The sequence below is a fragment of the Musca domestica genome, unplaced genomic scaffold, assembly GCF_030504385.1.
Source record: "Musca domestica strain aabys unplaced genomic scaffold, Musca_domestica.polishedcontigs.V.1.1 42, whole genome shotgun sequence".
Classification (NCBI taxonomy): domain Eukaryota; kingdom Metazoa; phylum Arthropoda; class Insecta; order Diptera; family Muscidae; genus Musca; species Musca domestica.
In genome coordinates, this window is record NW_026712329.1 from 7,374,655 (window position 1) to 7,390,502 (window position 15,848).

General features: G+C 35.2%; 1 protein-coding gene across 4 annotated transcripts in view; it reads right to left on the reverse strand.

Moving 5' to 3' along the window:
• Positions 1-15,848, reverse strand: part of LOC101895133 (myb-like protein P) — a 166,358-nt gene that overhangs the window by 45,965 nt on the left and 104,545 nt on the right. For all 4 annotated transcript variants that reach the window (XM_059127064.1, XM_059127063.1, XM_059127062.1 and 1 more), the window contains one exon: positions 318-627. In XM_059127064.1, coding sequence (XP_058983047.1) covers positions 318-564 — 247 coding nt within the window. In that variant the 5' untranslated portion in view covers positions 565-627. The remainder of the gene's footprint in view (positions 1-317; positions 628-15,848) is intronic.

Genomic DNA, 15,848 nt, shown 5'->3' on the forward strand with positions numbered 1-15,848 from the left:
CGTTCTTGATAAAATACACTTTCAAAGTCCGCGTCAATAGATCCAAAAGCACTTGGGAAATTTATTGTAAATATTCTTTGTGGTTTCTAGGAGCCACTGCATTGCCCTTTCTCAATCGACAGACGAAAATCGACCGAGCTACCTTTCCGACATAAATAAAAACACAACAACAGTAACAACTATTTAAATGAAATTGGCATCCCGATTGAAATCGTAATCGCATCAATGAGGGGAATAAAAAAAATGACGAGATTCAATGCCAATGGAAGTCGAAGACAGACTAGGTGGACGATGCAAATCTGATTGTGTTCACTTACCATTTAATGTTGAGGTTAGGGTATCCGATGTTGAGTTTGTTGAATTGGTTAGCGTTGTGTTGGCCGCGTCTCTTGTTGTACTGGCGTGACGGGTTAGAAAGTCCTGGCGTCGCTGCTCAATTATGGAATTAATTGAATGCTGTTGCAGCAGTTCAGTGCCAACTGTGGCCGCAGCGGCTGCGGCAGCAGCTGTCAATGTCGTTGTGTCTGCTGACAGGCCAGTAATGGTGTTGTTGGGAGATCTCATCGCGCCCGGGGATGTAGTTGTATTCAATGAAGCTTGATGGCAGTTGGAATCATTTGAATTGAACTGGAAAAAGAGAAGGAGGAAGAAGAAAATGAAAAAACAACCGTTAGATTGGTGTATTCACAGTTATTCAAATAATTAAGACAATTAAGCTGTGATAATTGTTTGCAAAAACAGCCAAAGAAAGAGTAACACACAAATGTCAAGTGCGGCATAATTGTTGAGAGATTTCCGGTGCTATTGTTGTTGTTGTTGTTGCTGTCGTTATTTATTCGTTGAATGCCAAAAAGAAAGAATGCCTTTCATTTAATTGTGTTAATATTTACACTTGGGGAATTTGTGGATAGACATCACCCAGCAAAAGTCCCTGAGCTCAGCAGGTAAACATTAGCAAAAGAACAACTGTCATCAGAGCAGAAGAGCTCCTAAAGTGTGTCTTGTTAAGGAAACCCCGTTAAGGAGTTGCAACAGTTTGAAACACAGCGGCATGAGTATTTCTAAACATACAGACATACATAGGTGCACGAATACATATATTCACACAAAACACGCAAACTTGTCAATGAAGACTCATTATTTTTCTTCACATACGTCAAGAGTTGGGAGACAGTGGTTTTAATGATTTGTTTTTTTTAAATCTAACATGGATTCACATAGTTATTCGAAAGATGAAAATACTTGTTTTAAATCCATGAATCAAAGCGTGATAGGAATTTAAAAAGTAATTTTGAAAAATCCAAGACCCTCATCCTTAAAATTTTGGACAGTTATTTGATCAAAATAAGTTATAAAAAAAATCACGTCTTCAGAAACAATACTTTTTTAAATCCACGACTCGAGGTGTACAGGCCCATGAAAAAATACCATAATACCATACCATACACGACTCAAGCTGTGTAAGTCTTTGTTTATTTTTAATTCAAAACTTAAGGTATGAAGATCATTGAAAATCATTGAAAGGTCGTTGCAAATAACAATTTTCATAAATCTACTAATTAGGCGTTCAAGACCTTGAAAAAATATTTTTAACAAATTTGCTACTTAAAATCTTCAAAATTGCAGATAAAAAAGCTTAAGGTTAAAAGGTCATTTTAAAAAATAAGTTATAACATGCCACGACTGAAGTCTAATCCGAAATTTTTATAAATCCACGTCATAACTATTAAATTTTCTTGAAAAAAATAGAATCTAAAATCCTTGTCCTTAAATTTTTTTTTGGATTATCCACAACTCAAGGTTTGGAATACTTAAAGGTTATTAATACTTTTTTGACCATAATAAATTATAAAAAATTCACGTCTTCAGAAACTTTACTTTTTTAAATCCACGACTCGAGGTGTACAGCCTCATAAAAAAATACCTTTTTGAAAAATACATAACACAACCTGTAAAAGCCCTTGAAAATCAGTTCTTGGAATATACACGACTCAAGCTGTATAAGTCTTTGATTATTTTTGAAGTCCTCAACTTAAAGTATGAAGATCATTTAAAATAATACGTTTTGAAAATCAACGAGATACCGCCTAAAGGTCCTTGCAAATAACAATTTTTAAAAATCTGCTAATTAGGGTCTTAAATTGTAGATAAAAAAGTTATTGAAAAACCCACGACTTGAGGCTAAAGGGTCATTGTAAAAAACAAGTTATAACAATCCATAACTGAAATCTAATTTAGTCTTAAATTCTAAATATCCTTGAAAAAAATACGTTTTACAAATCCAAGACTAAGGATCTGAAATCATTGCCCTTAATTTTTTTTTTTTGAAAAAATTTACTGGTTTAAATTCTGAAAGTCTATAAATAATCTTTCATTCATTTCTGAAATTATTTCTCTATATCAACATGAGTTTAAAAAGATTTTCAAAAAGTCGCGAAGTCCTCAATTTTTTAAAGTACTTATAAATTTATTTTTTTTAAAAATTTACAATTTAGAGTCTTTGAAAAATGCGCTAAAAACCCGCAACATAGAAGTTCTTAACGAATATTTTATTACGAATACACGACTCAATTTCTCAAAGTTTTCAAAATAACAAGTAAAACAGCTGTAAGTTCGGCCGGGCCGAACTTTGAATACCCTCCAAAATTTAGATCGAATTTAGGCAAATTTCAATAAAAAATTATGTTAAAATCTTAAAAATACCAAATGTAGCCGTCATCTGAACGACGATGTGGACCTGCATGGGCAACTTTTGTCATAAGCCATTACAATATTCAAATGCGGTTAATAATGAAGCTAATATCATATATATAGGGAGATATACCAAAATGTGAACCTGCACAGACAATTATCTGCCTGAGGCTGCAGTATCCATTACGAACTTCAAATATCAAATTTGAAACAATTTCGATGAATAATGTCGCTAAGAAAATCAATATACCAAATATGGGGGCTATACGAAGACGTTGATCTGTACAGACAATCTCCTGTCATTGGCTGTAGTATCCATTTCGAACTTCAAATACCGAATTTGAAACAATTCCGGTGAATAATGTCGTTAAAATCATCAAAATACCGAGTATCGGGAGGTACCGTTAAAATGTGGACCTACATTTTCAAAACCAAAAGTCCTGCAAATATAATATGCTTTTGGGTAAAACTTTAACAACCTACTTCATTTCGTTCTGAAGCTAGAGTGATTTCCACAGACGGGCAGAGAGATAAAAGGACAGACGGACGGACATCCCTAAATTGACATATAATTTTATGCTGATCAAGAATATATATACTTTGTGGGGTCTAAAATGTATATTTCGAGGCTTTACAAACGGAATGACGAACTTAATATACCCTCCATACTATGGTGGAGGGTATAAAAATCGAAGATTTATATTCTTAAAAAATGGGAACTATTGATCTGAATATTCTTTTAAAAACTGTTTCTTTAAAAGTCTGAGGAAAATGTCATTGAAAAACTCACACCTATAGCATGGAATATCCTTGGGAAATTTTCTCTTTAAAACTTCTTGAAACCCTGTTTTTAAAAACCAGGGAATGTAGCTCTTTAGAATATTAAGGACATGAAAGTTCTTGAAATGTATATAGTTTGAGATGACATTTTTTTTCATTTTCAATCACTGTGAAAAAAAAGAAAAAAGAGTAAATTTCGACAAGTTCACCAAAAGATTTCCAGGGCACTTGAGCCCCTTGCAGACGTCATAGTTGTGCCCGAAATGAACAGCAAACAAAATTACGGTACATACAATTTGTCATATGTACGTGTGTGTATGGCCATGGGATGACGACGACGACGACAACACAACGACAGAATGCCACCAGCAACAGCTTCAACAGCCGAAAGAGTGAGCCGTAGCTGTGAAAACTTGAAGAACAAAATGAAGCACTTGAATAAAAACGTTTTGGCGCGCAATTAAAAGAGCATCAAGTGTCAGATAAAGTGGCAGTAAAGTACACTTAACAAAATGCCAAATTAGTACAAATATTGTTATCAGCTCCCACACAACTACTCGCACAGGATGGCAATTTTCCGGCAATACATTTTGGATTTTGCTTCGTCTGTCTGCTTGCCTACCATACATCTCTGGACGGGTTGTGTTCCTTCAATAGTTTCGTTTCGTGTTATTTTTACTTTTTTTTTTCTATTTATGGATGTTTGTTTATTTTCCGTTTTCCTTCACTCATTCTATCCTTGTATTTGCCATGCCCGCTTCGCTACGACCCAAATGAGTGCAGAACACTTGAAGCTTGTTGTTTGAAATACACAAAACACAATTAAACACAAATGACGAAACCAAGATGAGGACGGGCATGACGGCGAGGACAACGACGGCGACGACGATGGCTTTGGTGACGACAGCGGCAACGAATTTGTTTTTCACAACTCATTATGGAAGATTAACGACGATGAACAGTAAATGGCTATGGAATAACAGCAACAACATAAATTCAGCTACAGGACATTCGGTACAGCAACAAAAAGCATTCACACTTTCACAGCCGCAAAACGAATTGCAAGGAAACTGCCTCAAAAGGAAAAAAATAACAACAAGCAAATTAAGGCGGCAACAAGTTGTAAGGGAGAAACGAAAAGAAAAATAACGAATCAACTTATACGAAGAGCCGCAAAATGCCTAGACAACGTAGAGGAAAAAATAACAATCCTTTGGTATCCTTCCACGTTAATCTCCCTCGCCCAAAAAAACACAGCCGTCACATCATTGCAGATTCTCTCGTTCTCGAAAATGTGGCCTCTACTCAATGAACGGGCAACTGAAGTCAAACAGACCCTGAATTAGTCATCCTCCCTCTTACCACCTGCTACACACTGCGATTGACAATTACAAATCCTTTTGATGGGCGTAAAAGGATACTCTCGAAAACTGTGAGTGGGAATAGAAAAAATGTGGGAACAGGCGTCAAACCAAAGTAAACACCGCATGAAAGTGACGACTTCATTTTGGACAGAAAAAAATCTCTTTTTTGCATTCAATTTATCTATAAAATTACATTCGAGAACAACGTCAGAGATCCTTATTCGACTGTCACGTACGTGTTTGGATTTCAATTGATGGGAGCTTTTAGTGTCCTTGTAGGACACTAGGTATGATGTAAAGGATTTTTTTTTGAAGAGAGCTAAAGTTAATTTTTTCAGTTTTCCAACTCGGTGAAGCGGAGTAAAAAATCTAAGGTTCTGCACAATACATTATAATGTCCTCTAAAAAATCCTATCAACTAATTTTAAAATAATTTACGGCGATACTCTTATACCAACCTATAACCATGATGAAAAGATATTCTTAATAAAAATTTATGACCACAGCTTTTAAAGACCTTGAAAATATATTCTTAGAAATACCTTAAAATATGTTTGGAAGGATATTCAGTCCGAAAGTGTCAGATAAGGCTGGGTTTTGGGAAATGTGTACTATGAATAAACGAAAAGGACCAAAATGTTCTATATTTGGTACCATTTCGTATCATGTGAACGATAAGAGTTAAACATTTGAAATTAAGAATGGTAATCAAGGTTGAGGAGTAGAGTAGGGATGTAGTTTTGGAAGTGTATGCTCATATATACGAAAAGTTCTAAAGAGCACTAAAATTGCTACAATTCGAATTTGGAGGAAATTGAAATTTTAAAAATTTTAAATTGAAAATGCTATTAAATTTGGTTCAATTTCGATAAGGTTGGCCCGATAGACCTGGAATGCTGAAATTTGGAAATACAATTATTTTTGCATTGTCGGACTGAGGTATGTAGGTAGTATTGGAAATTCGTACTTATGTGTACTAAATGGTATTAAATTTTGTAAAATTAAAATTTTGGGAGAACCGGTAGAGTTGGAATCCTAAAAAAATTGAAATCTATATATGTATATAGTCGAAACGGCTGAAGCTAGAATCTTCCAATTAAGCATGTTTGTTAATGTTGTGGGTAGGGTGTGATAGACAGAAATTTTGGAAATTCGAAAAATTATTCGACAAATTATTACCTTTTGGTTTTAGTACAAAAATTAATAAAAAAAATAATTTTTAGAAGTAGTATTGATATAAAGAGGAATTATGTGAATAGTGGTAAAATCTAAAAATTTGGGAAATATGAGTATCAATTCTTGGAAATGGGGTTGATGTAAGCAGGTCGTTTTGGAAATGTGTACTAAGTGTAAGAACTGTACAGGGTGAGATAAAAAACTGAAACAAAGTCAAACGCCATAATTTTTACATTATTTTTCTAAATTTTATTGAATGAAAGCAAAAAAATGACGGCAATAGCATCAAATTTTGCAATAAATTTAAATTTGTTCGAGTTGGTCACCTTTGACACGAATTATGGCCTTCACACGCTGCCCAAATGTTGCTCTGCGGTATTTTGACCCATTCCCTGCGAAGCGCTTGTTTGAGGTCCAGACACAGTAGTCCAACGGATTGGTATCCGGAAATTTTGGTGGCCATTGTTCGCTGGAAATGAAGCAGGAACCCCATTTTGTAACCATTCTTGGGTGGCGTGTGCTGAGTGCGATGGTGCTGTGTCCTGTTGGAAAACCTAAGGTCTGCGGCCAAAATGTTTGCGTGCCCAAGGCTTTAACACTCCCTACAGAATATTTTCGCGATAATATTCGGCATTTATTCTGATGCCACGGTCGATTAATACGAGCGGAGAGCGACCATCGGCTGTTATGGCGGCCCACACCATCACCATGGCCGACGCTTGAGTTCTGGTGTCCAACCGAAGTTTCACATTTTCAGCTGACATCTTTGACAAGTAAATACGATCATTTTGTTTGTTTACAAACTGCTGGACAACGAATGTTTTCTCATTGGAGAAAACCTAATTCGACAGTTCACCACTATCGGCCAAGCGAAGCAACTCTTTAGCTCTTTTGAGTCTATTTTCTTTTTGCTTCTGTGTTAGTTCTTGCACTTCAATGTTAGTTAGTTCTTGCACTTCAATGGATTTACCCCGAGCTCATTTTTCAACATTTGCCGAATTTAATATTGCGCTATTTTCAGCTCACGAGCCATTTTTCGGCCACGATCAAGTCGCTTCTCTACTTTTCGAACCATTTCTGCTGATGTTGCTCTTTTCTTCCGTCCACTTCCTTGACGTCGGGCTACGCTACCAGTATCACGGTAACGAGCAATGGTACGAGACACAAAAAATTTATTCACATTGAAATGCTGGAGTGCTCTCACGATAACCACTTATGGTTTTCCAGCCAAATATAAAGAAATCACACTATCACGCTTGAATTCCATCACGAATAACTTTTTTATGGAAAATTCTCACCAAAATGCTTTTGTATAATGAGCTGTCACTGGAATAATTTTAACAGCTGTCGGACGAGTAGCTCAGAAATGACAGCAGTCTGAAGTTGGCTGCAGTTTTTTCATCTCACCCTGTACTAATGAGTACTTAATTTGGTACTATTTTGTTTTGAGTGAATGAACAAAGCTGGTGGTACGTTTGTGGTACATACTTGGTTTTGGAAAGTACTAAATATAACTATATTTGGCACAATTTGGTATTGGATGAGCAGATAGTGCTTGAAATATGAAATTTGGTATTTGGATAATGGAACGCGTCCTATATTTGTACCAAAAATATTAAATGATACAACATTTAGTATTGTGTGTAGGATTAGAAATAAAACTGTGTAATATTTACATAACTATTGGTTTCAGCGGTTGAAATCTGGACGTGGATTTGGAAATGCGTACTATAGTTGTTCGAAAAGTACTAAAAACTAAATGTCGTATTGAGTGGATGTATACAGCTGGAATTCCGGAATTTGAAATTTAGGTCTTTGGTGGTATCTGGTGGTTGTTTTTTAAACGCGTGCTATAATTATTCAAAAAGTACTAAATGTACGAAAAGTATTAATTTTGAATCACTTTCGGTGTCTAGGATGGAGAGATGTAGATTGTTTTGGATATGTGTTCTAATTGTTACTAAATGTATTATTATTTGAAAGGATAGAACTGAAATTCTGAAATTTAACCAATTTTGGTTTCTAGGGTTTACATGTGGAGACGTTGAAATAGTTTTAGACAAAAAAAAAAAAAAAAAAAAAGTAAGCAAGGCTACAGTCGAGCGGGGCCGACCACTATAATAAACGATACAGTTTATATAGGAGAGATACTCGAAAGAATTACACAAGATATTGTAAAAAATAATAAAAGAAAACCATCAGGTTTCGTTCTCTAATTTTCGAATAATAGCAACTTTAAACTAATTTGCTCATTTCCAATTTATTGGTAGATATTCCACGTAAATGGTCTTCCTAGATCTGGAACCAATATTTCCCACAGACCTATAATCTCTCAGAAGTGGGAAAAGATTAACATTTATTATTGGTTTTTGACTGAAACGCATCTATATGAGATACAGACAATTGACTATATTCTTCAACGAAATCAGCGTTAACGAAATAGTCGGAAGTGCGTCTTTCCTGTATTTGTCAATTCTCCAAAAAGTCACTGGAGTGGACATTTTCGTATTTTGTCTACTAAAGTAGACAATCCAAAACTGCTTGGCTTTTGTAATGTGCGGTAACCCCCATTCAAATGTACGTGAGGATCGATCGATAATTACGACCTGCCGACAATTTTGCAGTTTTTTGGTCCATTTCAACCCCTAAATATATGGCGATCATCTCCAAAAAGAGTAGGCTTCTATCCTGACCCTCATCTTATACTCATGCAAAATTTCGTAAGGATCGAACCATAAATGCGATCTGTATATGATATCCTGATATTCTAACTACTTAGTTTTGTTAGCTTTAGAAATATTTCCAAATGTTTAATTCAAAATGAAAATATGCCAAAAATATGACAAAATTGAAAAAACTATGAGAAAATTTTACAAAATCAATATTTTCATCCTTAGAGAGATATTTTTATGCGATTTTTTTAGACGTTTTTTTCTTTCCTGCCAAGAGGCCATTCTGAATTAATGGGAACTGTCGAAATCAGTTCAGCCGTTTTCGACATATAAGAGATCTTTCAAGCATATCTCCTTTGATAGACATATATATCGCACATATTTTGCTATATATCCGATTTGTTGGAAAATAACATCAATGAAAAGGTCAGGAGTAACCTTGTCATGGCTTTATGATTTCGACGGGATTCAAAATATTCGCGGTTTAATGAAAAATGTTGATTTTTTTCAACACAAAAGATATTGTCTATTTTACCCGCTAAATATTTTCCGATGACCATCCAAATTGGTAGGCTTCTTCCCCGCCCTAAACTCTAGCTACTAGCGAAGTTCCGCATCGATTGGTCTATAATTGCAACCAGTATAGCTACTGCAAAATCCGGTATTTTTTCAGTATTTGGTCCATTTCAACCCCTAAACATTTGGCGATCATCTCCAAAAGCAATAGGGTTCTATTCTGGTCCAAGCCCCACCTACATTCTAAATATCGTGAAGATCGGGCCATAATTGCGACCTGTAGAGTGATTACAAATTAACATAGACAGACGGACAGACGGACGGACGGACATACATAGCTAGATCGACTCAGCTCGGCGAGCTAGGAAGATCCATATATACTTTACTATGTGGGAAACCAATATTTCGAGGTGTTACATAATTTTTGGCCCAATCAAACTTACAATACCCCCAACACATAGTGTTGTAGGGTATAAAAATGTATAGATTCTCCTCAGTATATTTAGATAGGAACCTTGAAAGTCTGAAATTAGTACTAAGTTTTAATTTAAAAATGTTTTTAAAAATTAATAAATTGTGCATTTTGAGAATTAAAAAGACCTAACACGAACTGTTGAAACGAATCCAAAATTTAAAAGTGGGCTTTCGCTGACGATGTAGCGGGTTCTTCCTAGTACTGTATATATTGTCACATGGTCACGGTTTTTGAGCAAAACTATGAGACCATGCAAAATTTCGGGATAGTTGAAAATATATTAACAATTTGTTGTTTTTCCTATGGATCTCCGGTATCTCATCATTCGCTCAATCATTGCGACCGGTAGAACTCCTCTAAAATCAAGATGAAATTATGTTTTTTGTCCAACTCGCACTTTTAATAGCTAAGAATCACTTCAGTGTCGGATCATAATGACGACCTGCAGGGTGATTATACCCTACAACACTATGTGTTGGGGTATTATAAGTTTGATTGGGCTAAAAATTATGTAACACCTCGAAATATTGGTTTCCCACATAGGAAAGTATATATGGATCTTTCTATCTCGCCGAGCTGAGTCGATCTAGCTATGTATGTCCGTCCGTCCGTCTGTCCGTCTGTCCATGTTAATTTGTAATCACTCTACAGGTCGCAATTATGGTCCGATCTTCACGAAATTTAGAATGGAGGTGGGGTTTGGGCCAGAATATAACCCTACTAGCTGAACCCGGTGCGCTTCGCTACCCCTTTTGATTTTATATGCATTCAAAATTTTATTTACGAATATATGTTGGATAAAGAAAAACTTATTTAAAAATTAAAAAAAAAAAATATTGCACTAATTTAATGCGTTAATAAACAAAATCATTGCAAAAGCAGTAACATGACATGCATACACGAATGGTTTGTCCTTTGGATTTATTTATTTCATAGCAAATACCAAGCGTGCAGGAAACTGCAATTTTTTTAAGTAGAGTGGCATTTCTATTGCAATTAGTGAATTCGAGATAGCAACATACTTCGCTGTAATAAGCGTATTTCAAATAAATTGTTGTGTTGTTTTTTAGTGATAGCCTAAGGCGTTGTGGATCAATGGTTCTTATTAAAATCATATCCCAATCTGATCCGATTTAAATATAATTTTAAAAAAATTACTTTTACACCAAACTCCGCCACACCTTTCATATTTCATTGAAATTGGTGCGTCAAATATGTGAAATCGGCCGAGAATATATATATGGGAGCTATATCCAAATCTTAACTAATTTCCAATTAATTTATCACATTTATTATTATAACCAAATTCCGCCACACATTCTGAATTTCATTGGAATCGGTCATATATATCGTGTTTGGTGCATAATATGTATGAAATCGGCCGAAATATATATGTTAGCTATATCCAAACCTCAACTGATTTCAATATAATTTGGCAATTTTTGCTGGTGCCAGATTTTGTCTCTCTCGCTTTGGGTGCATCAAATATGTGAAATCGGCTGAGTATATATATGGGAGCTATAATCAAATCTGAGCGTATTTGAATATAATTTGTCAAATTTATTTTTGTACCAAATTTAGCCACTCATGCCGAATTTCATTGGAATCGGAAATACGTATCGTGTTTTGTGCATCAAATATGTGAAATCGGCGGAAAATATATATGGGAGCTATATCCAAATCAGAACCGATTTTAATATAATTTGACTAATTTATTTTCTAATCAAAATCCCGTTACTTATTCTAAATTTCTTTTGAATCGAACATACATATCGTGTATGGTGCATAAAATACATGAAATCGGTCGAAAATATATATGAGAGCTATATCCAAATCTGAACCGATTTCAATATAATTTGACAAGTGTATATTCGTTTTAATTTCCGCTACACATTCCAAATTTCATTGATATTAGAGATACATAGCGTGTTTGGTGCATCAAATACATGAAATCGGTCGAAAATATATATGGGAGCTATATCCAAATCTGAACCGATTTCAATATAATTTGACAAATTAATTTTTGCTCCCAATTCCGTAACTTATTTTAAATTTCATTACAATTGGAAATACATATCGTGTTTGGTCCACCAAATACATGAAATCGGCCGAAAATGTATATGGGAGCTATATCCAAATCTGAACCGATTTCAATATAATTTGACAAATTTATTTTCGGATCAAATCCCGTCACACATTCCAAATTTCATTGGAATCGAACATTCATATTGTGTTTGAGGCATCAAATGAACGAAATCGGTCGAAAATATATATGGGAGCTATATCCAAATCTGAACCGATTACAATATAATTTGACAAACTTATTTTTGTTCCAAATTCCGTTACATATTCCAAATTTGGAGACTGTATCTTCAACCAATCAATAGATATGTGCATACAAAATCTGAATTTTTGGGAGGTACCTCCGATTCTGATGCTATATCTCCAGTTCCAAGTGGAAATTCAAAAATGTATATAGCCTATGTTACTTTCAGGCGATGTTGCAGTATATATGGAAATTTTGAGGAAAATCTATTCAGCGGTTTTCGAGTCCATAAATTACAAACAAACAAACAAACAAACATACAAACATTTTCCTCTTTTATAGATATAGAAGATTTCTTTTGGAGATGATCGCATAATAATTAGGGGTTGAAATGGACCAAATACTGAAAAAATTCCTGATTTTGCAGTTGCTCTACAGGGAAGTTAGCATGTGGCTAGAGCTTAAGGCTGGGCAGAAGCCTTCCAATTTTGATGGTAATCGGGTAATATTTAGTGGGTGCAAAGGCCATGACTTTTGTGTTAAATAAAATCAAATTTTCCATTAAACCGCGAATATTTTTAATCCCGGCGAAGTCACAAATAGACGAACAGGTTCAATCCTGACCGTTACGTAGATGCCGATAGTAAATATATCGGATATATGTAGCGAAATATGTACAATACATATATACAAAGGAAGGGGATGTTAGCAAGAATGCTTATATCTCAAGAATGGCTGGACCTATTTTGAAAAATTTTGTCAATTCAGAATGCCCTCTTGGCATAAGAGAATAAAATCTAAAAAAATCGCATAAAAATGTGCCAATAATGGTGTTATTATAGATTTTGTAGCATTTTGTGACATTTTTTTATTTTTTCATATTTTTTATCGCATGCGATTTTTTCAATTTGACTTAAAATATTGAAATGTACATTTTGTAAATTTTTTTCACCTTACAACACGGGTTGGTGTTATTATATATAGATTGCAATTATCGTCCGATCTCAGAAGAGCTATTGTTTTCAAAGATGACCGCAATATATTTAGCGGTTGAAATGGACGAACCACTAAAAATGTTCCTGATTTTGCAGCCGCTATAAAGTCGCAAATAGAAAACAAAGGACAGCGGGAGGATTGGACCTCTACTTTTGTGTGAAAAAATACCAACATTACTTACAGGCTATATCCGAAATACACAAAAGGCGAACTTCTGGCTTTTTTATGCTGATTTCGTTGATGAATATAGCCAAATATCGTAGACAAGCAAATCATATAGATGGGTCAAAATTTGTAGATGCAGAACGGCTTTTTGCTTTTGGAGATGATCGCAAAATATTAAGGGACTCAAATGAAGCAAAACAGAAAAAAATTACTGATCACACAATTGAAGCCAATCGACACGCCTGAGAGGAGAGTTAAGGACAGGGAAGAATTCTAGAATTTTGAATGACCATTGGATTATATTTAACTATAAAAAGGACCACAACAACTAACAGCACGACGGAGTGCGTAACTATTAGGCAAATGTCCCTAGTCAAAATGGTAAGGGTAATATCTGGGCAGTGCTCCATGACATAATTTTAAAAGAGAAATCTTCTAAAATGGATTTCGATATAAAGAGGCTTCTAACATATTGTAGTGTTGTAGGGTATCACAAGGTCGGGCCCGCACGACTATAGCCTTTGCTTACTTGTTATAATTTAAAATTAACAGATTGGCGTACCACAAACTTTGCATATAGTTAGATCGACTAAGCTCGTCGAAATATGGTGATCGGTACACAAATATTGCATATTCTCTGCCAACCGTTTGCTTTTTACCATAAGACTCGGTCATTAAGTACTGACCCCACTCTATAAATTGCTTCCTACTCTGGACCAGAATTCATTATACAATCTATTCCAATTAACTATAATTCTCAACACCCTTCTCCGTGAAACTAGAAATAAAAGGGACTTTGGAATGAAAAAGGTCATTTGATGACCGAATATAAAGGAAATGCAGTAAAAAAACACAATTCCTAATAACGGTACTAAACCTAACAATTTCCATTGGCACATTCAAACGTACGTCCCCAATAGTAGTACAAAGTTTGGTGCTAAACGAACGAAATTCTTTCACAATTGCTTAGGATTTAAATGTTTCTCGAATGTGTGTTGTGAAAATATTTGCGTTTCTATGCAAAGTGAGTAAACAACGCTACGCTGTAGAAAAGAAAAAGCCTCAAAATACATCATTCAAATTGAAATCGCCCAAAAATACGAACAAAACTTAATATCCTCAATAACAAGTTGAAGAAATATTCCAATAAAATGTTCAGTGTTTGGGTGTGTGTGAGCAGGATGATAGAACAGAGAAGTTTCTTTGTATTGCCATACTTAAACCAGTAAGGAAAGCTCAAAAGTCGGGCGGGGCCGACTATATGATACCCTACACCACTATGCATATTTAGTAGAGCTCTCGTAAAAAGGTTTATACAGGGCATTTCAGAGCTCTATGAGATATTTGGTACAAAATCAAAATCTATCTAATTCTATCGTGCATTTTACGAACTATAGCTATCTCTGAACCGGGTTTCTCCAAATTTTACGTATTAGCTTCTAGACTGGTGATTTGGGCTGATATTGACCATTTAGTGCACATTTAACCCGAAATCGGATGAAGATATATATGAGAGCTATATCCAAATCTGAACCGATTTCGATAAAATTTAAAACAGCTATTCCTGTGCTCCATCTAATACCTGGTACCAAATATCACGGTTGTGGAGTGAATATTACGAATGTGTGGGACTAAAACTCTAAATCGGATGAAACATGTATATGGTTGCTATATCTATATCTGAACCGATTTTCACTAAATTTGATATACTTGCTTCTAGGCTGAATTTGGTCCGATGTACTAAAATTCAGTCCATTTGGACTTATATCGGCCATTTGGTGCACATTTAACCCGAAATCGGATGAATATATATATGGGAGCTATAGCTGTTTCTGAACCGATTTTCTCCAAATTTGTTGTATTTGCTTTAAGGCTAATCTCGGTCACATGTGCCAAAATTCGGGCCATTTGGGCTGATATTGGCCATTTGGTGGTCAATTAACCCGAAATCGGATGAAGATATATATGGGAGCTATATCCAAATCTGAACCGATTTCAATAAAATTTAAAACAGCTATTTCTGTGCTCCATCTAATACCTGGTACCAAATATCACGGTTGTGAAGTGCATAGTAGGAATGTGAGGGACTTAAAGATCAAATCGGATGAAAGATATATATAGGAGCTATAGCTATATCTGAACCGATTTTCTCCAAATTTGATATACTTGCTTCTAGGCCGAACTCGGTTGGGTGTGCCAAAATTCAGGTAATTTGGACTGATAGTGGATATTTGGTGCACATTTAACCCGAAATCGGATGAAGATATATATGGGAGCTATATCTAAATTTGATCCGATTCTCACCAATTTCAATAGGGTTCGTCCTTGGGCCAAAAAAATATTGTTTGGAAAATTTCATCTCAATCGGATAATAAATGCGACCTGCATTTTGTTCACAAGAATACATGGACAGACGGACGGACGGACGGACGGACGGACAGACGGACTGACATGCATAAATCGACTCAGAAAGTGATTCTATGAAGGTTCTCAAAAGTAACTATGGGTCTATCTCGTTTCCTTCTCCATGTTACAAACAAATGCACAAAGACATAATACCCTTACCACTATGTGGTGTAGGGTATAAAAAGGATGTGCGGTATACATGTTGTGTGTGAGTGTGGAAATGTTGGTGTTCGTGCGCCTTGAAAGTGGAACAATTTCATTTGCAAAGAATTATTATCAATTTCCGTACAATTTGAAATCTTGGGACGAGCGGATGGACGGACACACTTATCGGCAGTTCG